General features: G+C 44.3%; 1 protein-coding gene across 2 annotated transcripts; it reads left to right on the top strand.

The window, feature by feature from the left end:
• Positions 1–187: 187 nt before the first annotated feature.
• Positions 188–19,930, top strand: LOC149352677 (E3 ubiquitin-protein ligase RNF166-like). 2 transcript variants are annotated; one of them, XM_089581896.1, is made up of 6 exons: positions 188–441; positions 4,265–4,418; positions 4,500–4,718; positions 11,979–12,086; positions 13,351–13,448; positions 19,198–19,930. In XM_089581896.1, the coding sequence occupies exons 1-5, from the start codon at positions 320–322 to the stop codon at positions 13,414–13,416; spliced, it is 669 nt and encodes a 222-aa protein (XP_089438022.1). In that variant the 5' UTR covers positions 188–319; the 3' UTR covers positions 13,417–13,448; positions 19,198–19,930. The 2 variants fall into 2 exon arrangements, with proteins under 2 accessions (XP_089438022.1, XP_089438021.1); XM_089581895.1 differs by having other exon boundaries at positions 189–441; positions 13,351–19,930.
• The last annotated feature ends 5,143 nt before the right edge of the window (positions 19,931–25,073 follow it).

Genomic DNA, 25,073 nt, shown 5'->3' with positions numbered 1-25,073 from the left:
CATGAGCGGACGTCAGAGGTCGCCACTAACAAATAAAAATTCATACCGCCTCAACACTGCATAAACTATTACTAAATTGTAACAACTTATATTGTATATTTTACAACAGCGGTTATTCTGCATTATAAATTCAGCTAATAGGTTATTTTAGCTTTTTTTAGTACATTAGCAGCAGGCTTGACAGACGAAAACATAGGAGCACCCGTTCGACGACGACGACAACGACAATCAGGCTCGTGTACTGTAGAATGAGCACTTTGCTGCGCATTAATTTAGTGACTTCATGCTGTAGCCTCCGGTGCTTCGAACGCGAGTCACAATGATGGCGAGGCTTTCTCTTTTCAAGGCGACCAGCAGCATGACCAACAACACAGAAGAGTTCGTCTGTCCCATTTGCCTGGAGATTTTTCAGAAGCCAGTCACGATCAGCTGCGGCCACACGTAAGGCTCGCTTTGTTCTCATCGGCGCATGGAACGCATCGCAACCCTCTTTGTGCTGCGTTCTTTCGAACCTCAATCCTTTGTGAGCTTGTAACTCATAATGCTTACGTGCTTAGAGTCTTGTGCCCTTATTTTTTGCTGTTCGATTAATACCTTTTTTTTCTAAACTCCCGAGGTTTGGGTCGTTGTGCTTCCGAGTCCGTTATGACTTCAACGCTTTTTCGAACGCGCGTCTTTGTTCCTGGAGTCGCGTGCAACAGTGTTGGCTCGGCGGTCGTATGTGCATTTAATTTTGTGCAACCTTAGAGAGCCAGGCGCTGTGAGCAGCTGATCGCGACATTTGTGGAGAAGCCGTCGCGAGGCTAGAAAGAGTTTCGGTTTTGGCGTTTTTCCCTCGCTGAGGTCTGCTGTTGCTATGCGGGGGGCCTCGGACGCCTTTTAGACTCCTGGGGATCGCGTAAAGACCAGCCTTGAGCCACGACGCGGATGTAAACAGCAGCAGTGACTGGTGAAACGCAGTTGGAGGAGAAGGGTTTCGCAACGATGCGTGCATCCTTTGTTACACCAGTACGTATACGCAACAGCTGATATGCGCACTTCAATGGAACAGCGGCGCGTGCTTCCACGAACTTCCGGCGCAGTTCGATGGGCAGCGCGCGGGGCTCGGCGTGCGCTGTTGTGCGCGTTCTGCGCCCGTTTTTGAGAAAAATCGCGAGACAAAGGCTACGAATCATCCTCGCGTGCGAAAAACGCCAGCTTCCTTTGTTCTTCCTTTCGCGCTCTTTATTTTTTCTATTGTGACGTCGCGAAAGAACGCGAAATCTGAAACAGCTGTCGGGAAAGGTACCGTTTAGATTCGTTTTTGCGCATACATCGCGGCAAGACTCCCTTGGATGCTGAATACACTATGATCGTTCAGAATCTCTGCTGCTGTGGGTGTGCTGGAATTATTCGAAAGCTGCGCCTGGAATTTACATTGAAGTGCCTGCTGTGTGTAGGAACTATCAATGGGTCTGTCGTCGTGTTTCGCGGACGCTGTATTTTTTTTTTTTTTCCCGTATTCATGGAAAGTCAGAACTCGATGCGATACTTCAGATCCAATTTTAAAATTTTAAGGCAGTAGCAATCGGAGTTTTATATATATATATGTTTAACTGACAATTCTGACTCTCGACCAGTGTGGCAAAGGTTGCTTGTAAGTGACGCGAGTACGATCCGCCTGCGAGAACATGTTTGATCTTTCATTAATTGACATTGGATGCGACCACGTGTGATGTTGCGAATTAATGCAATTCTAGTCAGCGTTTTTAGATCTGTGTGCAGATGGCTAGTGACACGGTGGAAAAAATGTGCTATATATTCATATGTCGAACCTTTTCGTTGTGGAGAAGCAGTTTTCTTTGATAGAAAATTGCTTCTCGTTTGCTGTACAATGTGCTGTAGGTGACGGTGTATACACACTTTAAATGGAGCAATGAAATACTATTCTTTCTTTATACAACCATTAGGCATTCTCTTGAACTGATTTGTTGATAATAAGAAGGCCTGGAATGAAATTTTAAAGGTAAAGTATTCAAATTTAATTGCCATATGGATATTTTGATTCCTTCAACCATGTAACAAGATCTGCTGCTTAGAACATATCTCTGCTGTTATCTGAAAGTTCATATGACCTGCTAACACTCAAAAACAGCTTCTTCATTGAATTTCTCTGTGGAGTTTCTCCATACAACAAACGCGAAAATGCTCTCAACATGTGTCAAACAAACTGGCTGTTGCACAGGCTTATACTGCATGCAAACAGCAGTTATGGTCGACATTGTAGGCAGTCAAAAAACAATGGCACCCATGTGATACTGCATTGAACTCACTCAGCGAGCACTGAACCTAGTTGGTGAATCTGCTGCAGAAATGAATATTGGGAATGTTTTTGCTGCTTTCTTGCATTTTCTTGACTATTGGGGGAATAAATACTCAACGAAGTAAAAAAAAGAGAGCGGGGGACGGGAACTGAACAGTCAATGCTTGGTCTCTTCGATTTGGCTGCCCTTTCTGCACTAGTTCACAAAAGTGCCGTGCCAGCGCAGTGCCATTTCTTGTGGTGCGAGTGTAGCCTGACATTAGTGCTCTCGGTGGAGCGGCCAAATCGAGTGAAAAAGTGCAGAAATGTTCGTCTGCTGTGGCCTGGTGTTTGTCGCGTGGTTTGACATATGCACAGGGTTGTTCTAATTGTATTTAACGCTGTGCATTTGTTCAAAGTGGCGCATCTCGTGGAGTGATAAATTTGATACCGCCCTTTCCTTTGCATTGGGCAAAGTGGTGCAGGTCGACTGTCACAGAGTCAGTGGGTACTTGAAAAGGCTACAAACTTTGAATTCAAGAGGTTATCGAGACTTACGCTCAAGATGACATTTGAGTTTATACGCGTGGTTCAGGCTGTTCTTGTTGTATCCAAAACGTGACTGCGGTTCTCCACCAATTACAGATCGAAAGAGTTGCCTGATAACTTAAACGTATTTGAACTCAAAAACTCTCGTTCACTGTCGGCAGACGGTGGCGGCCAAGCGACTATCATAGGCTTGACTGGCAGGTGAAGGCATGGGCTGATGGCGACCACAGCGAGTCATTACAAGCGTTGCGATCACCCACTTATTAAAAACATCTCACCATCTGCCTCTTATGCAAACGCTCGATCGTGCTACATGTAATAATAATATTCGCACACAAAAGATAAATGGTGCAAAGCAAAATGTGAGGCTGGACAAAAAGGTGAGAACCCATACGTAATGTGCCTGCCAGCCAGTCGCTTACATGCACGTACACACACATAGTGCACATATGCGCACTGTCATTTCAGCTGTTTGGTGAGGCCATGGCGCAGATGCCGTGTCTATCATGGGTACGTGGCTGTCTCTACCATGGTCTTAATGCCGCTCACTAAAACAAGCGTGGCCATGGAGCCGTCTACTATGGAGTGTGCCAAGCACCTTGCACTACTTGCACGAGAAGAGAACTCGCCGGGAGGCTCGTGCAGTACTGAAGTCATATCAAGTGCCGAAGTGCAGGTGGCGCTAGCTGCGCTGTCAAATCGACTGTGAGAGTGCTGTGCCTCCCGAACTGGTGCAGAGAGTGCAGCCAAATCGAGGAGACCTGTTGGGGTGCCATAAAAGAACACTGACATATTTTATAGGTCATATATCTTAATTGAATGGTGTGCAGACCTTCACGAACAATCGAAGTGGAAGGTCACATGGCATGGAGCACAGTGCTGCATATAATATATATGGGTGGTTCCACGTAAGATCGAACAAAGGGTGGCTGGTCAACCTCTTCAATTCATTTGAAATTTTTATATATTGTTGCCTAATCATTGGAAAGGAGCGATCCACAATTGGTTTTGCCCTTCAAAATTTTTTCGAAGCACGCGAAATTATTAATGACGGAGAAGTAGAGTTGCGCGCTTCCTCCATGTGTGGTGGTCCTGAATGTGGGCAGAGACTTAAGTTGTAGCTGACTATAGGTGATCTAAATTTATCTGACGCCCTCTGCTACAGAGTCTCTCATAGACCATGGTTTGCTTCTGGACTTTAAACCTTGCATACCACATAGCACAGGTGGTGACTTGGACATGTCTGGCAGTTTCAGGCCAGGTCAGTATCAGCATAAAGTAGTTTTTGTTATTTCCTGGCAGCTGTACTGCCCCCTTCCCTTTTTTGTCAATCCACGTAAGGACAACAAGCATGTGGTAGTCGTAAAAGTACGTGTTTGTGCTCCTGTAGAATTGTTTCTGTTAGCGGTGCTGCCAATATGCTTGGCTTTGCAGTTTCTGCAGTGGCTGTCTGGCCCAGTGCAAGCAAGATGACCCCAAGTGCCCACTGTGCCGCTCCACTTTTGATCCCAGCAAGACTGTGCGGGCCAAAGACATTGCCAAGAGTATTGCCACTCTCAAGGCACCCTGTTCGGGCTGCAGGAAAGTGGTAAGCAGTGCAGCCATTGGTGTGCACACTATTGTGACCCACTAGTGGGCAACTGCCAGAGAGGACATTTGGCTTGCCCAGCTCTCGCTGTCCAAGCTGAGGGCCCACCACAGCAGCTGCTCGGATGAATTGGAGGGAGCTGCAGCTGCTCCTCCAGTCTACCAGCCCCCGCATGGCCAGTCATCTGGCAAGGAGAACCGCTGCACCTTTCCTTGCCCCTACTGTGAGGCCGACAACTTGGATCTAGCTGCCCTGAGGGACCACTGCAATGCCAATCACTACAACAGCCCACACTCTGTGGTAGGTTCCCTGACGCTAAGAGGGGCTGGGCTAATACTATCGCGCTCAGTATTACTTGCAATGCGTCCGAAGTGAGCTAACTGAGGTTTTTGCGTTTTAGTGAATCAAGTGTGCCTCCACACAAGTACAGCACCCACCTTGCACATCCATGCAGTGTACTTCGTTCTAAGCACCGATGGCTAAATGCATCAATCAATTTTCAGCACCACTGGGCTCTCACTGCTTTGTGAACTGAGCGTCTGCCACAGCTCATGCATTGCAGCTCATATTGAGTGCGATAGTACATCTGTGACATTTTGCTGGCTGTCCATATGGGGGAAAAAAGGGTTAGGTTGTGTTGGGTTTAATGGCGCATAAGCGGCTAATACCCCTGTCACACGGGCACTTTTGATGCTCATTGAACTCGATCTGCATCGAGATTTTCGAGCACGCTTGAAACATCCGGTGCTACACGGGCATTTTCAATGCTCCTTGAGAAGTTTCCCTTGTGTGTTAGGTGGCGCCAAATGTTCCTCCGACAGCCATAACGAGGTGATGTCCAGCAACACTGTGCAGTCGGGGGCAGCGGCAGCCAAATCGTAGCCAGACGCGTGGCGCACCTCTGTATCTGCTACCCATGTCTGCTACCTCTGCTGTTGTGCGATGGAACCCGAGGGTCCGCAACGCCTCCGAGATTTCTGCGTATGCTACGGCGTCTCTCCTGGCGCCGCGAATCATCTAGGCGGTCTAGCCAGCAGTCGATGAGAGCGGTTGTCTCGCGCTCGCTCCACAGTTCGCGCGTCGACGAGCAGGAGGACGCCATCTTTGTTGTTTACACTGACGGCGAAGCTTGGAGCGTGGTGTCGAGATTATTTATAAATATGTTTGCATATAAGCATTTTAATCAATTACAACAACAACAGTTGTAGTTTTTTTTTTTTGTTAACTAGTGTTTATTTTTATAGCTTCGTGAGAGCGAGAGTGCTTTCGATTGTGCTTGGAACTTCAAGTGCTCTTGAGGAACCGGCATCGAGTCAAGCAGGATCGAGCTCGATTGCGCTTGAAAGTGGCCGTGTGACAACCGTCGATCTGCATTGAGTTCGATGAGCATTGACTCAATGAGGATCGAAGGTGCCCGTGTGACAGGGGTATAAGGTTATCATGCGCCAAGCACAAAGGGAACTGCCAGGTGAAGCATGGATGATGCACTGACAGGCATGTTGGCAACTGCAATATTTAGTCTCAAGTGGCCATGCAAACAGGTTGGCTTCAGATAATGCTACTGTTTTGTAATTTTCTGCACTCTGTATGAGTTGGGTCTGTATGGACCTTGGCTTCAGTGCATGAGTGAGTGTTTACTCCATTTAGTGTAGTTAGTGAAGCCTGGTATTCTTTTATGCAGCACTCAAGGTATGGGTCCAGGTTCTATTAGTTTGCACTAATTATTTTAATTGCACACAGTTGCCTGTAGTCCTATTTGCTTTTCTTTGTGTGTGTGTGTGGGGGGGGGGGGAGTGTAAAAGTTTCATAAAGTAATCCTTGCGTTTATAAAAAACAGTCGTGTCACATTGGTATTAACTGATGTCCGTAAATGAAAGTAAAAATGATTTATGATTTATGACGGTTTAACGTCCCAAAGCGATTTGGGCTATGAGTAACGCCGTAGTGAAAGGCTCCGGAAATTTCGACCACCTGAGGTTCTTTAATGTGCACTGACATCGTGTGCACAGTACACGGGCCGCTAGAATTTCGGCTCCATCAAAATTCTAGAGGCCTGTGTACTGTGCACGCAATGTCGGTGCACGTTAAATCATAAATCGAAGGAACAAATATTTGCGACAGTTAAGCTTGTGGTCCAACACGAATAACACGAGAAGTTGATGCTGGTGCTTGCTTTGGCCACAAAGTTTATCACGTTCATGTTTGGCTTCACGCTTGGCTGGGTCTTGTAGCTGCTCACGCTTTCACTCCTGATCAGGGTTTGTAAATTCCAGTAGGTTTCGGTTTCGACTACTTCAATGCGTCTGGTAACTGGAGAAATCATGCTTGAAAATGAATAGAAATGAAACTAACTGTTAAGCCCATTTGTCCACACGGACAAAAAACTGAAAACTGCTTCCAGCGTTGCATTCCTCAGACATTGTAGTATCTACCCACATATTAAAATTAAATTTCTGGTGGCCCATTTTTTTCCTATTGTTTGAGCAGACAATGGCATGATATATATTAATATCTCGGGAACTAATTGGCCTAAAAAAACTGAATAAGTCTGTGCAGTTTCATTGCATTTGGTGTGTAAATAAAAAAAAATGCTCTAAGACCCATGTCCCCCCTTAAAACAATGCAGCGAGACACCGGTCATGCAGGTGTGCATGCACAGAACACTCCGCCACTTTCTGAGACAGCTCCAGGAGGCTATGCCTAAGCGTTGACATAGCATAGTCGGACCGTCCGAAAAGGCACAGTTCTCAGGGCGTGCTCACCACCTTTGCCCTCCTGTCAGTGTGAGCTTCACCACGACCAGCACAATGAAATGCGAAAGTTTTATTAGACACAAATAAGCTCACGTTGTAAGCAGACACTTGCAAAAGGCAACACGACAACAAAGCGGCAAAACTAAACCGCCGCCGCTGCCTTCCCTGCACATAAAGAGGTTTCCACATGTGCCTTGTTTCGTGTACTAAGTGGGCTGGTGGGTCTTCAAGACCGAGAGAGGATGCTAGAAACAAGCAACAGTATTGGTGCCGGAAACAAATTTCACGTCCTTTTTTTTAAAACACTAAATCACATTTATTCGCACGATCATAATACTTTACGATCTTCTTTTAAAAAGTAGCTTTCAGTTGTCACACCATTCCTAGGGTCATTTCAATCGCACCGTTGATTTAATGTCGCTGGCGGTAGGTTTTGGCATGCATTTGGTCCCTTCTAGCGTGACCATTTGATGGACCTTGCCGGCGGTGGCTCGACTTCTGCTGGGGGAATTTTTTTCTGCCTAAGTTTTTTTTTATCACTTCAAGGAGCGATGGACTACTGTTTTCATTCTTTTTTTTTTTTTTAGCCCTTTGTAACATAATCCACTTGGTGGAACAGCTCTGTAACAGCTGCTTGCTGCTAAATGAAACACTGTATTTTATGTGCAGTGTGATAAATGGACAGAAGCGTGTGTTATTTTAGGTTGCGAGAACTGGAATTTGAGAGCCACTAGCACTAGTATCTTGGTTGTTTCAACTGCTTTTTGTGTTGACAGCAAATGTGAACAGCAGATCATGGGAGATGTTCGCATGGAAGTGGAAAAGAAACGCAGACTTACACCACAAGTTGCGTGATTGTACTCGTGCACTGTAGCGTGTGTGTCAGCAACAGTGATGGAAGTGAAATTAACGGTGATTGAAATGAGATACTGTTGCGCCCAAATCCAAAAGCAGAGGCTGGCCTTTCTTGATACAAGTGGTGGATTTAGCCATTCTGATGGAGGTCTTCAAATTGATAATGGTTATGAGTTTTTATGGCACAAGGTATTTTTCGACCACACAAGTTTGGCTCAAAGACCCATTTTCCATGAATTTCAGCAAGAGAATCTGAGCACCAGGCCAGGGGAAAGCGTTGTATCGCCTGTGGGTACCCGACAGCATTGTGAATCGAACCTTGTACCTCCTGCATTCGAGGCAGATACTCAAACGACTTGGCTACTGCTGCGATGTTCTTTATATTAATGCTAAAATTTATGCTTAAATTTATTTTTTATTTTATGCTAAAATTATATTAATGCTAAATCAGACTGTTATCTAAGTGGTTTACACTTGATGTCATGGGCGCCATGATGGTGATCCACACACAGGCTCCACAGCATAGGCCAGAGCAGGCGAAAATAGGCAGGTTATAGAAACGCGCAAGTTCTCACTGTGCTCCTGGTTTGCTAACATGATGACTTCTGTGCTGTTGGTGCCCATACTGCATGACAAACGCGAGCAACAATATGAAAGCCACACCATATATAGCAGAGCTCAGCTTGTTGTAGTTGTTTTGCAAGCACGCCTCTTTGGAAAGGCCTTAATCCCACCCTCTGTTTCTGAAAAATGTACATTTGAAAGAAGACTCGGAACATTATTGCACGTGTCAAGTATCAGTACATGTATTTAGTGTGAAACTGCACACAGCACAGAGCTTGTCATATTACTTTGATTTGAAGAACACTCCAAGTGCTGAAGACAACTAGATTTGCCAGTAATGTTTGCTAGCAGTAGAAACTCATTGTACCTCACTTTGATGGGCAGCAGTGCATAGTGAATCAGAACTGTGTGGTACCATGATGAGAGTAGTCAGCAGTTAGTAGTGTATTAAAAAGTGCAGGTGTGAATGTTAGATGTTTTTAGCAGCAACCACTTCAGTAGCAGTATAAGCAGTGCAACAGTGTGCAATAACTAGGGCCCGGAACTTTAGGCATTTGCCTAAACATGCTTATAAATGCCTAAACGGGACATTTTTGTGCTTGCCTGCCTTTTTGTCATTTTTTTAGGAAATACTGCCTATTTAACCGCACTTGTTGCCTACAAATGCCTAAATCCGGCACTTTGGTCCTAGGTGCCCTTTCTCAATTTTTAGACATCATGATGAAAGGCGAGGGTCTCGCCAAACGTTTTTCTCGAAGTGTAACTGGCGCAACCAAAGAGGTTTTATAATCGCCATGAGTGCAACACGACACCCGAACCGGCATCGTCCAGCCGGAGACCGTTGCCTCAACGCGTGCAAGACTCGCACATTCGCGCACTCACTGCTCGCTCGTTGCTCGGTCGACTCTCGGCCGCCTACCGCTCTTCAGTGAACGGCCACTTCTTTGCCTGCCGCTTCCAGAACCCGTGACACTGACTTGAGCGGGCTCACAACCTTTGCTTCATCAGCGCTCTCCATTTCATTTCCTATTGACATGCCGGAAGAAACGGCATCGAGAGGCGCTCATTGCAGGCACTAGGTTTTGCAGTTTGGAGATGCTTTTTTCTGCTGCTTTTTTGCAACACGTGCGAAACTTCAGTATCAAGTGAGAAGCGATGTCATGTAGTGGAACGCGTAGCTACCAACAAGCATATTGCAAACCTGAAGGGAGCGAAAGAGGGGACATGGCAGCTCCTATTGGCAGATGCTTTCAGTGGTAGTTTGACAGCAAAGGAATCGTCATTTGTCAAAGAGTTGTCGCAAACATTTCTAACTGCAGATGTCCCGTTGTTGGAACTAACCAACAATGATCTTCGGAGCTTTCTGGAAAAGTACACCAAGCAGCATGTTAAAGATGAATAAATGCTTCGTAAGAGATACGTGAAACAGTGCTATGAGGAGATATTCTCGCCGAAATCAGAGATGAAACTGAGGACAACTACATTTGGCTGTCAGTCGACAAAACCTCGGACGCTAGCGGACGGTATGTGGCCAACTTCATCGTCGGAACGTTGAGCCTAGAGAAAGCCCGATGAGCAATCCTGCTCAACGCAGATGTTCTTGAAAAGGTGAGCCATTCGACTATAGTGCGCTTTTTCACTTCATCTCTGGAGCTTCTATGGCCAGGAAATATTCAGTGTGAGAAGGTACTTCCGTTCATCACGGATGAAGGCTCCTACATGTGCACGGCAAAAAAATGACTGACGCTTTTATACAACAAGATGGTTCACTTGACCTGCGTTGTTCATGCAATACATCGTGTCGCCGAATGTGTCCGGCTCTCTTTTCCCCAAGTGGACGCGTTAGTGCCTAGCACAAAACAGCTGTTTCTTAAATCTCCGTCATGCATTGCTGTTTTTCGCGTCACAGCACCTGACATTCCTCTGCCGCCAAAACCTGTCTTGACTCGATTGGTAACATGGATAAACGCAGCAGTATAGTATGCACATCACTTTGAAGTGGTCAAACCTGTCTTTGAGGAAATCAAAAATGATGCTGCGTGTGTGATCTCGAAGGCGCGAATTTGGAAAGAGACCTGACATACAGCAGTGCAATCTTCGCAACATTGACGGAAAGGATGACAAAGTTGGAAAAGGCTGGACTCTTAACAGATGAATCTTTAAGGCCAGTCGAAGAAGTACAAGCAGCACTTCAGGGACTGAAAGGAAAGGGCACTGCTGCTTCCACGAATAAGCAGCAATTGCCCGAAAAAATAAAGGCCTTGAAACAATTTCCCAAATCAGAGACCTTCTACGCGGAGACGGTACAGCCATATCACCTGAAGGCCTGAGCCCCTATGAACTCTCACGCTTTAGGTTCGCGCCACTAACTTCACGTGACGTCGAAAGAAGGTTTTCAAAGTACAAAACGCGATGTTTAGCGAAAACCGAATGAGCTTAAAGTTCGAAAACCTGAGAATGTGCTCTATCATGGCGTGCTTCAATGAGGACGTAGTACACTCCGTGCATGACTGACAAATCCGTGTACTAATAACGAGTATTATTCAAAGCGCCTATATTTGCTTTATAGCGCCTATTTCTAGATTTTTTAGAGCCTAGGTGCCTGCCTATTTCGGGGTTTTTTAGTGCCTAAATTTCCGGGCCCTAGCAATAACATAGCATGCAGCATTTCATCTCCTAAAGAAAAAAGGTTTTCCACTTTTGCCAGGTATGGCCACACTATTAAAAAAATGCCCACAGCACGCTGCTTACCTGGGCCTACATTATCTGGTGCTTTTGTGATCAAACACCGCAACAGCATGGAGCTAGTTCCTGGTAGTGGCTGTGTGTGGAGTCAAGAGGGCAACACTTGGCTTGGTGCTTTGTTGCGACACAGCAGGTGGCTAATGAGCCACTTCTTGGGTCTCCTCATTTTGCCATGCTGTGCAAGCGTAAAAAAGAAGGAAGAAGAAAAGCTGACACCTATTTAGAATCAGCGCTTAGCAGAAAACCTTGCTCTTATTTTTTTTTTCGATTTCCATAGCACATGCTAGCTCATACATCACTGTTAGTGTGGCTGTACTGTCACACTCCCATTTTAGGGAGTTAGGCATAGCACGTCTTGAGAAGAATCACACATTGACAGAGCGTGTCTTCACTGGCAGTAAATTAAGGCTGCTCATTGTGGCTGTCAAAACCAACAAGAAGGATGACTACAGCTGCAGGCCTTTATGTATAGATTCTTACAAGTTGATGCAAATCTGACGGCTTGTGTGGTGCTTGTTGCATAGGGTATATTGAGAGGTTGGTATTCAAGATACCCTAACAGTCACAAAACAGTTTTGACCGTTTTGTGACTGTTTTGAGATTGTGATCTTTTTGTAATTTGGCCCCCGGTTTGTTTATGCAGGTGTGCCCAGTGTGTGCATCCATGCCGTGGGGCAATCCTCACCAGAAGTCCATCAACTTTCTAAGCCACCTGAACCTGAGGCACCGCTTTGAGTATGACACTTATGTGGTGAGTGAAATGTTCGTCATTTTGCCACTAGTACCTGCAAGAACACTGAGGCGAGAACAGGCTTTTTTTTTTTTTTTTATGAAAAACTTCATGGGTCAATCAGCCAAATATCCTTCCTTGGTTTAGCATTATATTGTCTTTATTTTTATTGGCACAAATCTAAAAAGAAAAAAATGAGATTGAATGGTGTTTTCTGTCAAGCTTATTTTGTGATTCCTGGGTACCTCATACTTTCATAGCATGCTCCTACCCGTTACAGAACAGTTGAAGCAGTGGGGCCATGAGTAAAGAACACAGAATTGGAATTACTGTCTAGCCTTTTCGCCAGCAGGTAAATGCCAGTGAGTGAAACTGCCTTGATGCAATTATCAATATTGCCATGTATAAGTTGAACCCCCAACTCACAGCCCTTGGCAATTAAAAAAAAAAAAAAAAAGATGACTCCTAATATGCTCAAGTTGACTTGTACCTACCCTCCCACTCCCTGGGATAGCATTGCAGCATGCGTGCCGCAAAAAAAAAAAAAAAGCATAATGATGCAATCGCAAGGCCAGCAGTCAAAGACGATAACTGCGCCTCGTCCCATCTTCCATGCTGCTTGCGGCCGGCTGCCTAACAGCAAACTGAAAATCCGAACCACTGAACTGTCAACAATCCTGTAGTTCAGGATTCTGACGAGACGCACGCTTTGGAGGTTGCGGGAAGGTTTCTCTTGTGCTGCCTAGCACGTGTCAAAGAAAGCGACCGCCATAAGTGACCTCAGGAAATGGCGTGCAGTTCGAATTTTCGTAGTGGAAACAATTTCCTAGCGAATTAATAGTCCCCCGCCCCCTTTCATTTGTGACATATGGAGCTTCATGCATCCTGCGAGGAACTGGCACAAGGCGCGTACTGCTACCCGTGGCTTAACCGGCTGGAGCTACCTTAAACCCCCTGCAAATAGGTCCGCTCCGTGCATAGGTCAGCCCCCAATTTCAGATGATGTCAACTTATACGCGGCAATGTACAGTAGCTCTTCCAAGGTCTTCCAGGCAGAGCTGCATTTTTGTGTTGCTCATGTTGAGTACATGAATGGGCATGTCATTGCCACATGCAGTCAGTGACTGTTGACAGCATACAGCTGGCAAACTCCTGTGACCACATCCTGCTGTTCAAGAAATGAGGCCTCTCCCCTCAAGGCTGTGCACCCTTGGAAGGTGCTACCAGCACCTTCCAGTGTTGCTTGGCTAGCTCAAGTGGAAACTTTGTTGTTTTGCTGATGCAGGACTATGGCATGGATGATGATGACGCACTGCAGCAGGCCCTGGAGGCTTCCCTCAAGGAAAAGTAAAGGCCAAGGTGGCATTCCAGCAGTTTGGAAAGGTGTACCTTTCCCACGCTTTTTTGTACCAGTGATGATCGGCATAGAACGGGCCTTTCTTAACAAATGCTGGGTGCCACATTTTTGTACTGCTATTTTTAGACATAGGTATTTGTTGCTGCAGGAACAGCACTCATATATCAACAGTGTCTCACAATGATCTAGGAGTGCGACTAGGGTCTTCTTTGCATTCAGGCATCTTGTTCCATTTCAGTTAAGTCCTGGACGAGAGAACGCATGACAAAAGGAGCATTATGTGCTGTTGTCTGGGTACTCTAAGTTCGTCAGTCTAGCATATCATTGTCTTGAAAGCAGTCATAGGCTGCATGAGCATATGAAAATATGAGGCATGGCACCATTTTTTCTAGCCACTCACAAATGTGCCAGCTCTATTTGTAGATACACATTGCTGTCTTCTGTGTTGCTCACAAGAACATCTTGTATCCTTGAAACTCATTTGACATGTTTTGGCTAATGAAAGCCACATGGAAAAGGTGTGGCAGTGATTGTGTACATTATAGCCATGTTTAGAAATGCACCCGGTGTTTGGAGTAATATCTCAGGTTCAGCAGGTGACAGCCGATCCATGGCATGTGCTGTGCGCACTTCCCAAGGGTGTGCTGCAGCAGTACGAAACAAAGTGTGTTGTGTCAGTGATGCCTTAGGACATGCCATATAAGTGTGCTGCAGTAGTGACTGTTGTGGATTGCTTCAGAGGCCATCGTCCTCAGAGAGTGCATTGTTACCAAAAGTGGTGTTTGACGTTGGCACCAGTGGCTGTTGTCTGTTGGTTGGTATACTGCCGTCCAAGCAATGACTGCTTGGTCATTTTTAATATAGCCAGTGTGTCTTGCAGTGGTAGTTCTATGTCTGTAGAGGAGACTACAGGACAGCTTCAGCAGTACACGTTTTGTTAACCAGAGAGATGGCATCACTTCCATAACAGGCTTTTCCTTTGTGTATATGGTAACTTTCTAAATTAGGTTTAGTTTTCATGCTTTTGTGCTGGCTTAGCGATAAAAATTGACAGTGGCAACTCTTTAAGGATGATTTATCTTTTTTGTGCTGTCACAGTTCAGAACTTGTACATGGCATAGAACCAAGCAACAGCACATGCAGCTGGACAAAGTTTTAGTTTGTAGGAGTACCATTTGTTATGAAATTAATTTGGCAGATTAAAATGCTATTGTATGCTTGCAGCTGCTGTGCCTTCAAGTGCTGTTATGAAGACAGCGAAAATTTTTAAAATTAAAGGGCTGAAAAAAAAAAAAATAACGCATACTGCAGTGCGTAGACTGAACAAGAAACATTAAAGGTGCTTCTTGTTTTTCATGACGTATACTCGTGTCACACGGGCATTTTAAAGGCCTTTGAACCAACAGTCTGTCAGCAGTGACCAATTGAGCACTGTTATTATGAAGGCCTTTGAGTGGTAACAGCATGCACTGATGGATGTGGGTAGTTTACAGCTATGCACTAAAATGAAAGAGAGTATTGTAGTCATTAAAAAAAACTAAAATTGGAAAATACCTGTTTTGCAGAAATAAAAGTACACCAAGCAGAATATTCTTATTGCCAGTCATATAAAATATCCCCCTTACTGCTTGCATGTCCAAAACAGGAATGTTGATTGAAAAAGAAAGTGCAGTAAACTTAAGGAATACACATCTACCTTCATATCTTGCTTTTTTTTAGCTGTTTAGGTGGCAGCACTGCCACAGGTTCTTGGTGCAAGATAATGGAACTTTCAGTCGCAGTGGAATTTGCCGTGTAATAGTGGCATCACTCCTTGTTCTGCTAGTGGACCTTTTCCCAGTGACATTGTGTGCATGCGGCTAGCCTCCCTCCCCACAATAATTAAGTGCTATGCTAGCATTTAGGTGCGCGTGCTGTATATACTCACGTAAGGGCTGCACTTCTTTTCTGCGGTTCTGATAGGGTGCGGCCCTTCCACGGGACCGGCATTTTTCCGCTGCCTGGCCCTTGCATGAGTATATACGGTAGTTCCCGCATGCATTGAGCTCAGGCATGGGGATGTGATCCAGTTCACTAGTGTCCTTAAACTGGGGATTAAGCATGTTAAGTGCAGCACTGGCAACTTATGGGAGATGTGTCTATAGATGGCTCACACTCATTCACTCTGGCTAGACTAAGTCAGCATTGCTCTAGCCTGCTGTTGTGGAGGACACAAGGAGAAGGAGACTCGACGCACCAGCACCATGGTGGCCATGGTATATTGCCTTAAAGAATAAGCCCAAGTGGCCATTGTAAAGGCATTTGTAATGGCTATGTTCCCCCTCAACCCTTTTCTACTAGGCAAATCTGGATTTGCAGACGCGCTACTGAAAAAAAAAAAAAAGGTCCACTGAAACTGCCCGTGTGATACATTTAGTAGTGTTTTTGAATATGTTCCGGACGTATACAAGCAATTATTTGAGTTATGTATGTGCATTGAAAAACTGAGGACCTTCTAATGAAAGGTGGGAACCAACCTTCTAGGTGACAAGCTTTAAAAAAAATTGCCTTGAACATCTCTCTCTCTGTGGTGCAATCTGCAACAATATTTTTGCATGCTTACTGCAAAGACGTGTCACTGGGAGCCCACTGCTGGTTTGTTACCAGTGTGCTAGTCACATTTGGGTGATTAGCTTGAGTGGTTATTGTGTGTAAGTTTTGTGCATTCCATTTTTTTGTTTGTAATGCAGGTACATTACTTTTTTTTTTACTTTATCGTTGTGCATACTATAAAACAGGTTGAACGAATGTCTTGACATGTACTGTCACAAGTGCAATTGCTTGGACCACTGTAGTCACAATGTACTTAACAAGTAACTGTGAACTTTAGGCCAAGGACAAAATGTTAGGCTGTACCATCAACTTAAATGAGCAAGCAAGCTGCTGTCAGCCTTGACCAACCTGTATTTGTCATGCTTTTTATACTGTTGTTCTGGTGTTTACATAATCTAATAGCTGTACAGGGCCTGTATATTGAAACTTCCTGTGACTGCAAAGGAAGACCTTTGTAGTACTGCATTCAAAGGTATTGTATTTAGAGCTTGTGGTGGCAGCATCAGTTCATCTCATTTTTCATGTTTGATCACCATACTTCAGTTACAGGTGGTAGCATTTGTGCATGCACATGAAGTGATCATATGCAGTGTATACAGGATGTTTCGCATAACTAGTGCCATATTTTGTGACGACAACTGGAGCAGTATTGTGGGGCCTAATTAGCCATTTAAACTAATTACCCAGTGTAAAGGCTCAGTCTTCAAGGTATTTTGTTGCGAACAAGTTGACTGATTCTGTGAGGCCACATTTTTATGAAGCCGAGACACTCAACGCTCATGTACCAAGATTTTCTCCACGTCAAAGTACCCCACTTCAGATGTCTTCACAATGTTAATTCAGATGTCTTCACATTGGGCAGGATATAGGTTGGCATGTAATAATTTTTTTTTTTTTCTATCAAGAATTTCTTTTTAACCACTGGAAATTGGTGAAGTTCTATTTTAGAGGTGCTAGAATGTCACAAGAAACCACGACTTGAATTGTTTTTGCCAACAGGTCTAGTCTGAGCCTGAAAGAACTTGTTCCCAGTAGTGTGTGAAAATATAGAAATATCTGCAACTGACTGGTTTAAATTTTGCATGCCTGGCAGTGTACAATTTTCCATAGCTATCTGTGTACAAAAGCAATTGCAATTTAGTAGGACAGGGTAAGCAAAAAAAAAATGAAAAAAATTATTTTTTTTCTTTCATTGCATCTCTGAAAGTACATTCTTTTGTGCATCATTTCCGGTATCGCTTCCCTGTAAAGAATAGTTTTGAAGAGGAGGAAGCAAGCAGCCAGGCCCCGTTTTTTGTTGAGGCAATGTTTTACCTTCCCTTTCAAACACAAATCCATGACTGGAAGTGAATGTTTCCACGTTCAGTTACAGTAAAAACCTATCTGGCAACAATCTTGGAGCTCTTAGTCTTCTTGTTAGCTTGTTAGTCCTTCATTTGCATCATCCAGAAAGAAGCTCCAAAAATTTCCTCTCGTACCGGAGGCAGTAAGGAATGGCAACAGTAGATGCTGTCATAGCATTCAGCGGCGGTGTTATAGCAAGAGCTAAGGTTTTAGAGCCCTTCAGACTAACCAGAAACCATAGTTGCGCTTTGCTGGCTAAGAGAAGTTGATTGGTGTCAAGCCTGGGAAGCCAAACGACTGGTTAAGAAATGCAAAGATGAGTTGAGTGATGACTACAGAGGTTATGCCTGTGGAGTAAATCGGTCAGCGAATGTTGGAAAAGAAAAAAACTGTATTGAAGTTACTTTTTACGTGCAACTCGTTTATCTAAAAACAAAATTGTTGTAATAGCAGTACCATTATTTTCAAAATGACAAGCTGAAAGGCCAGTTCTTTGCTTGTTCTTTATACGATTACCTGCAAATATATTGAACCAAAATTAGGCATGTGCAGTGAACTTTTAATTTCATAGAGAACACCAAAAGTGCCCCAAATCTAGTCAAGATAAAAATTAAATTTAAAAATTTTATATAGTTTTCTTTCAGTAGGAAGAGCACAAATCGCTGATCAAAATAATATACATAGATAGGTTTGGTTCAGTAGGAAGAGCATAAATCAGTGATAAAATAATATAAATTACATAACAAGGATGGGGGCTTACCCTGTTCCCTTAAGCCTTGGGGGTTTCATGCCCCTGGCTAAGTGTGTGAAAGTGTTAGGGTGACGCACGCTACTTTAAGTTATCTCCAGTGGTCTGAAAGTTTATCAGTTAAATGGATAAAATACTGCTGTGCACTTGGGCACCCTTTCAAGAATAGAACGTTCCTTTCATTATTTCAACTTGTGCTTAATTCAAACTCTGCATAATTTTTTAACAATTTTTGCGATATTCTTTGAATTCGAATTTTGGGGAGTTGACTGTACCTACTGCTAGTTTCATTCCTGTGAAATGAATAGGCATGTTTTAAAGCCCTTGTTCTAGTTTGGCGAAACACCCTGTATATGTTTTGACAAGCATCACCAATTGGCATTTGTAAACAAATGTTGTTTGCCAGTGCTGCTTTTTGTCATGTTTAAAGACACTGGTTGGCGGAATTTGTGTAAAGAGGTGGACATGTCATTCAACTGCATAATGTTTGAGCATTGTTAACTTGTAGGTCTTGACACATGTTGCGTGTGTGAAGAGACATGGGTGGAATACGATACTCAAACATGGTTCACTGTGCAGTGCAGACTTCACCATGTATTCCAGCACAGTGCACTTGGACAAGCCGCAAATTGAACATTTCTACAAATCTTTCATTGCTTTGCTATGTTTTATTGAAAGCATTTGGATGCCCTATACATGCAGTCAGACAAAGTTTGTATGCAGTCTGTGTTCTCTGTACAACATGCCTCGTGCAAGTTTGGTGCTATGTAAATCTGCTGTCCTAAAAGACTGGAAGCAGACAAATTTGGACTTGACCAGCATTACAGCCAGGGCTGTAAAAAAAGCTAATAGATTCTTTGAAATGCCATTGTTCAGCATGAAAAAAAAAAAAAAAATTATACAGGCTGCAAATTGTGGGAAAAGGTGGGCAGGCCCATGAATAACGTGACTGGGTGTTTCATTATAGCTAAGCAGTTGTATTAGAGGCTTTATGACACCATTGTTTGTATCATTGAAGTGACATATCCCTTTTTTTGCAAACCCTGCTCTGCAGTGCCCTGTTTTTGCATCGCTTCTGGTTTTCTCCACAGGGCTTGCAGTGCAAAATCAGTATCAAGCTAAGCTACCAAGGAATCCAACAGGAAGCAGAAGCATGCATCCGAGTGTGAAAGAGCTCTACATTTTGTTGGGGCCTGCAGCTGTTCTCATCAGTTTTTTTTTGTAAACAGTCAAAGCAATAATTTGTTCTGCTTTTTCCTCCACCTTGACCAATGTGTGGTGTCCAGTTTTTTATAGCAAGAAATCCAGTCCTGTTGCACGAGATGTATACAAAATCTATTCATTGCCTTTGTACACATTACATTTTGTAGCTAAAGTGAGGAAGTGCTTTCACATAAACACATCCACCTGTACAGCCAGGAAATGAGCCTGGTTGGCCAGTGTCCACTTTCTGCTATATGAAACGGCCCCTTTTCTCCAAGTGGAGCTTTAGGAAGTCACTCTTGAGCCAAATTTTAGCTTCTACAAACCTTAAAAGGAGCTTTTGCACATACTAAGGATTTACATGGACATCTTCCACACAATGTGAACTAGTTGCTGACATTTCAAGTTGCTGTGTGCGCCACATCATCCACACATTTACAAGACAAAATAGTTTAGTTTAGCAGGCAACAATGACTTCCCAATGATAGTACAGCAGGAGTTCCTGCTTTTGCAAGAGTCGTGGAGTCTTCCTGTGTGGTGTTTAACAGTTTTCATTTTTCACTTTTGTACACCATCTGTAAATAGCCTTTGTCTATTCAATAAAATTCTATGAAAAACTTCTGTAGCTCCGTTTCTTTAGGGCATGCTGTGTGGACATGTAAAGATTCCAGCACACCAACTTGTAGATACTTGCTGCAAACATGTAAATGACTGTACTAATTAGTAATCATTCCACAGGTTTTGGCTTTTAAACATACAAAAGCATTTATGCACATCTACTGCTTAATACCTTTTGCGTCGCAGATAGATGCAACCATCTGGGTTTGTTGTAAAAAAAAAAAAAAAAAAAAGTTGTATAAAAACTAGGTGCTATGTTCAATAACAAACAATAGGGAAACATGTTCTTGCAAATGTCAGTCTGCAAAGTTTGGCAAACAATAGGAGCACTTGCTTAGCTACCGGAAACACTACTGGTGTTAAAGCTATTGGATGAATTTATTAGAGGGAGGAAAAGTATAAAACTGACGGGACAATAATGAAACTGTGTGTGAAAGCTGCGACAGCAGTGGGATCAGGCTTTCATTCAAAGCAGAGTAATTTTTCTGGAGGTTGTAGGTGGGCGAGTGGGCAGCCCCTAGCTAGGGGGTGGCTGGTGGGAGACTTCTGGAGGGCAGCTGGCTTTCCCACCGACTCTTTGAATTTGGTTTCACTGTCGCTTTTTCGTTCCACTGCTGCAACGCTTTTAGTGTGTGGAGGCCTTGTGGAGAGTGGAGGTAGGTGGATGGTGGCTTCACTCGCTGAGGTGTCTCATGGATGATGCCGGCATTTTTGCTAAGTTCCGGAGAAGTTTGGTGGCAGCTATGGTTTTGAGAAAGAGAAGGGCCATTTTGTAGACCGTCCCAATTAGAATGCTCACCTGTTCGGTCTCTGACGGGGAGAGGTAGCCTAAAAAATAACGGTGCTTTAGCTTTGGTTAAACAGAGTGAGAAGCGATAGCTTCACTATGGTTTAGCCTGGCAAACCACATGTGGACTTCATGCGCAGGCGCGCTGCTGCTCGGGCACCTAGCACAGGTCCGCCGGTGCTACTTCAGTTATGTACACGGTTGAGGAGGCCGTGACATCACGGCCTAGCACGTGAACGCCGCATGTTGACTTATTCCTAGGCACGCAGACGCCCCTTCCGTCATGTACCCAGTTAAAGATGGCATGACATCGCACCCTATCACAAACACCGCGTTTAGTCTCCTCGGCGAGCCCAAAGTCGATCACGTGACCAAATTTTGGCGGACCCTGACGTCCCCGGTTTGACCTTGACCTGTCCAATTGCTTGACCATTGACCATCCACCGGTTCTCCAAACTTATAAACTGACCTTGGCTGAGCCTTGAAGGTCATCGGCAACGCGCGGCGATCTCGATCAGCCAGAGACCTCTAGTAGTGAAGCTACCGCTGAAACCTCCTCGAGGGATAGAATCATAGGAGCGAAGGGAGACTGCTCTGTGCAGCTCGCAACCGTAACTACAGCTTTGCATCGTGAGCTGGGCCTTAAAGGTCACTACGGGCCAACAATGCCTGCTTCATCTAGGGTGGCCCAAGGGCCCGTCATAGTCCTGCTCATCCCCCTCCCACAACCATTCTAGCAACCCAAACCATTTTCGCTAAGTGCCATTGGTACTGTTATTGCAGTAAAAATGATGACTTCAGCTTTCCTCACAGGTAAAGAAGTGACAGAACCCCATACAGTCAGGCCCACTTGTTACAATACTGGTTATAACAATATATCGGACATAACAATGGTCAGTTGTGGCACCATCAGCTTTACCACGTGTTCTATGTTAAAATAAACTTCTTATAGCAATGCTGTCAAGGCACATTATTGGTTATAACAATTAAATCTGGTAATTGAGTGTCTACCATTATAGAAAAAAAAAAACAAGGAAATGCTTACAACACACAAGCGCGCACGCATGTGGGGCCGACCAATGAACTAAGCGGTGCAGCAATGCCACCAAAGCAAAAAAACCTGAGAATGTGTTCCCCTGAGCAAAAGGCCCATGCAAAGAAGAAGAAAGTAGGGAGCATGGTAGGGAGCCTTTGCGGAGCAGTCCATTATTAACATTTCTGAGGGGTGCGCCGCGCGCAGAAAAAAAACTCGTCGATGCGTTTTACCTTGTTTTTACACTCTGAGCTATGGCTGGCACCGGCACAGCGTACGTTGTCCCATCTTCCCCTGTTCTTCGCTAACTTCCCCACGGTCCCCACTTCACAAATTTCACGTGTCCCAGGGGCAGGCGTTATCACGCCAGGCGAGCTGCAGCATTGGCCACGCACGCCATGCGTACCCCCAATCAGTTGGTGCAGTGCGCGCGCATGCAGCCAGCGTGGTTTTTCTCTTGCCAGTTGTCACCGCACCCTTGGTTCTGCATGTTTCTTGATTTTCCCCTAAGAATCACTTCCGGAAAGCAGGCTTAATTCCTGTGACGTGGAGGTGCGCAAAGCTCCCACTGGTGCAGTGATGACGGTGCTTTGGTCATCGGTGAATGGTGAACATTTTTCCAGTTCCCTGAAGTTCGAATTAACAAGCTTTTACAGGCATTAGAACAATCAAACCCCTCTGGGTATTTACTGTCAATAAATGCTCTGAAGTTTGTCATCTTTTCTTTTTTTGGCACAACCCTGTTATAACAATTATTGGTTATAACAATGGTATTTCCAAGGCACTTAATTGGTTTGGTTTTATTGAGGTTTAACGTCCCAAAGCGACTGAGGCTATGAGAGACGCCGTAGTGAAGGGGTCCGGAAATTTCGACCACCTGGGGTTCTTTAACGTGCACTGACATCGCACAGCACACGGGCCTCTAGAATTTCGCCTTCAAGAAATTCAGCCGCCGCGGCCGGGATCGAACCCGCATCTTTCGGGTCAGCAGCCGAGCGCCGTAACCACTGAGCCACCACGGCGGGGCTCCATGGCACTTGAATATTGTTATAAGTGGGCTTGACTGTACATGCACCACTGTATGAAACTAGGTGGCCACTAAGGCCCACCTTGTCTGCACTCAGCTACTGACCTGGATTACACACAATAGCTATCACATTGTTGAAGCATCAGCCTGGTATAGCTTTATACATATTGTTGTGGTGATGTATGCTTTTGTGTGGAAAAACAGTGCCAAGCAAAAATCAGCAGAGCTATTACCTCTGAGGTTTGCAACATTGTTAGTGCTGGTGTTGAAGGTCATCTCTGAACGACTCCCAAGTCGAAATTATTTATTTTTAAAGTCAAAAGTGTTCCACTGGTTATATTTGTAAGATTGTAAATTGTGGGGTCTAATGTCCTAATGCCACAGATGGACTATGAGGACACAATAGTGGAGGGCTTGGGATTAATTTAGACCATCTGGGGCAGGGGGGTTTCACAAGAGCCGATATTGCACACCACACAGGAGTTTTATATTTTGCCTCCTTCTAGATATTGCTGTCGCAGCCAGGACTGAACCGCAGTTTGGAACGTAAACTGTTTCCTACAGTTTGTAACTGACAAGTGGCTAATAGTGCAGCACTGTGTTGTAAATTGCAGGAGTACCATACTTATTCGAATCTAAGCCAATAGTTTTTTTTCTAAAAACATGAGATATGAAACTCTTAGGTCGGCTTAGATTCAAAAATTTTGTCACTGTATTCATGGTGAACTTGCTGCTTGTGCCACAACGAGGAGGGCCTTCACAGGTCTGAAGAAAGGCTGTAATCTTGTAATGGAATCAGCGCTGGCAGAGTTCATGAAATCGTGGAGGTCAGCGGCATTTCCAGTGAACACAGAAGTGCTACAGGCCAAAGCAAGAGAGCGAGGCATTCCACAGGACCAGTGAAACACTCAACAAGCCGCACCAAGCATGCGCTGCTAGGGGTTGCAGCTAGCTGCAGCTTGGGATGGCACCCCGAAAAGCTTACTTGTGTGCTTGTTCCCAAAAGTTCAGCATTTACAATGCACCTGATGGCACAGAAGAATGTGCACTGTACGGGAAAGGTCAGTGATAAGGAGGTCAGCAATGACGAGTGAGCGGGAGCTGGTTCATGGTAATAAATACAGTTTGCATGCTGTCCCTGCTGTCGTTCTCAATTGTTTTTTCAGCCGACTTACATTCGAGGAAAGTTTTTATTATTATTATTATTATTATTATTATTATTTGGCCTGCAACTTTCCGGTGTCGGCTTAGGATCGAGGCCGGCCTGGATTTGAGTAAATACGGTACAGTTATTCAGTGCAACTGTAATGTGGTGAATAGTCAATTCAAGCAAAGCTGCAGATGTTTTGCAGGCTTGTTTCTACACGAGGAGCGTTAGTGTTCAGTCTAGACAAAATTACAGGTCTCTGTCTTTATCATGAAACAGGAGAGAGAGTTGAGATGCACCTATTGACGCTGTATTAACTAACCTAGAAAATTTCAGGGAAAAGAATTTCCCGTTTTTTTATCAGCCATTTTTATGTCTGTGATTCTAATTCCAAATATGCATTGCTTGGACAGATTTCTTATTGGTAGTCAGATAAAATTCCAAACGGAAAAGTTGCTGGAAAAGGTAGCTTTTCATGGCATGTGGACAAGTTATGACTGTGCTCGTCACATCATTCCTACTCAAATCTCATTTATTTTAAACACTCGCATATAACCAAAATACATGTAAATGTTGACGGATACTTAGTGTTTTTACATGCCCACATGTGAGAATTTTCCAGGCATTTTTGAGTGTGCCATCTCCACCTCAAGATCTTCACTTGTACATGAAAGTCATGCCAGGCTCCCTTCCAGAGATGAATTCAACCTGTCTGAGAACTCTCCAGGCCGTTGCTAGAAAAAGCTAGCTTTCAAGCCACACTGCCACTGTGATTGTCTTTAATGTATCGCCATTTTCAAACCACTGCCTAGTCGAATGGATGCTAAAAAAACATGCCTTTTCCCAGATTCTCCCAGCCTGTGGTGTTAAAAGCATTTGCGATACATACAACCATTCCATCTATGCAACGCTAGTAAATGGGCTCGTAGCAAAACCTTACACAAAACCTAATGTGGCACAATTAAGCAGCAGTAAATTCACAATGCATTTTCACCTAAAAACTCTAACTACACTTCAAAATGAAACTCCGGTGTATTTTTGATGTTTACATATTTTAGCTGGACTATTACTGCATGTCCTTCTCTCCATCCTGATAATTTCTTCCAAGTTACACACCATATTCGTTTCTGTGCACATTCACTTTATAGCAGA

The sequence above is a fragment of the Amblyomma mixtum genome, chromosome 3 (assembly GCF_055824585.1).
Source record: "Amblyomma mixtum isolate Tamu chromosome 3, ASM5582458v1, whole genome shotgun sequence".
Classification (NCBI taxonomy): Eukaryota; Metazoa; Arthropoda; class Arachnida; order Ixodida; family Ixodidae; genus Amblyomma; species Amblyomma mixtum.
The sequence above is the reverse complement of the archived record's forward strand: the minus strand, read 5'-3'. Positions and strand labels throughout refer to the sequence as shown.

Coding starts and splice junctions, on each gene's coding strand:
- LOC149352677 (XM_089581896.1), top strand. CDS start 320: ATGATGGCGAGGCTTTCTCTTTTCAAGGCGACCAGCAGCATGACCAAC. Junction 4,719..11,978: donor ACAACAGCCCACACTCTGTG/GTAGGTTCCCTG, acceptor TTGTTTATGCAG/GTGTGCCCAGTGTGTGCATC. Junction 12,087..13,350: donor TTGAGTATGACACTTATGTG/GTGAGTGAAATG, acceptor TTGCTGATGCAG/GACTATGGCATGGATGATGA.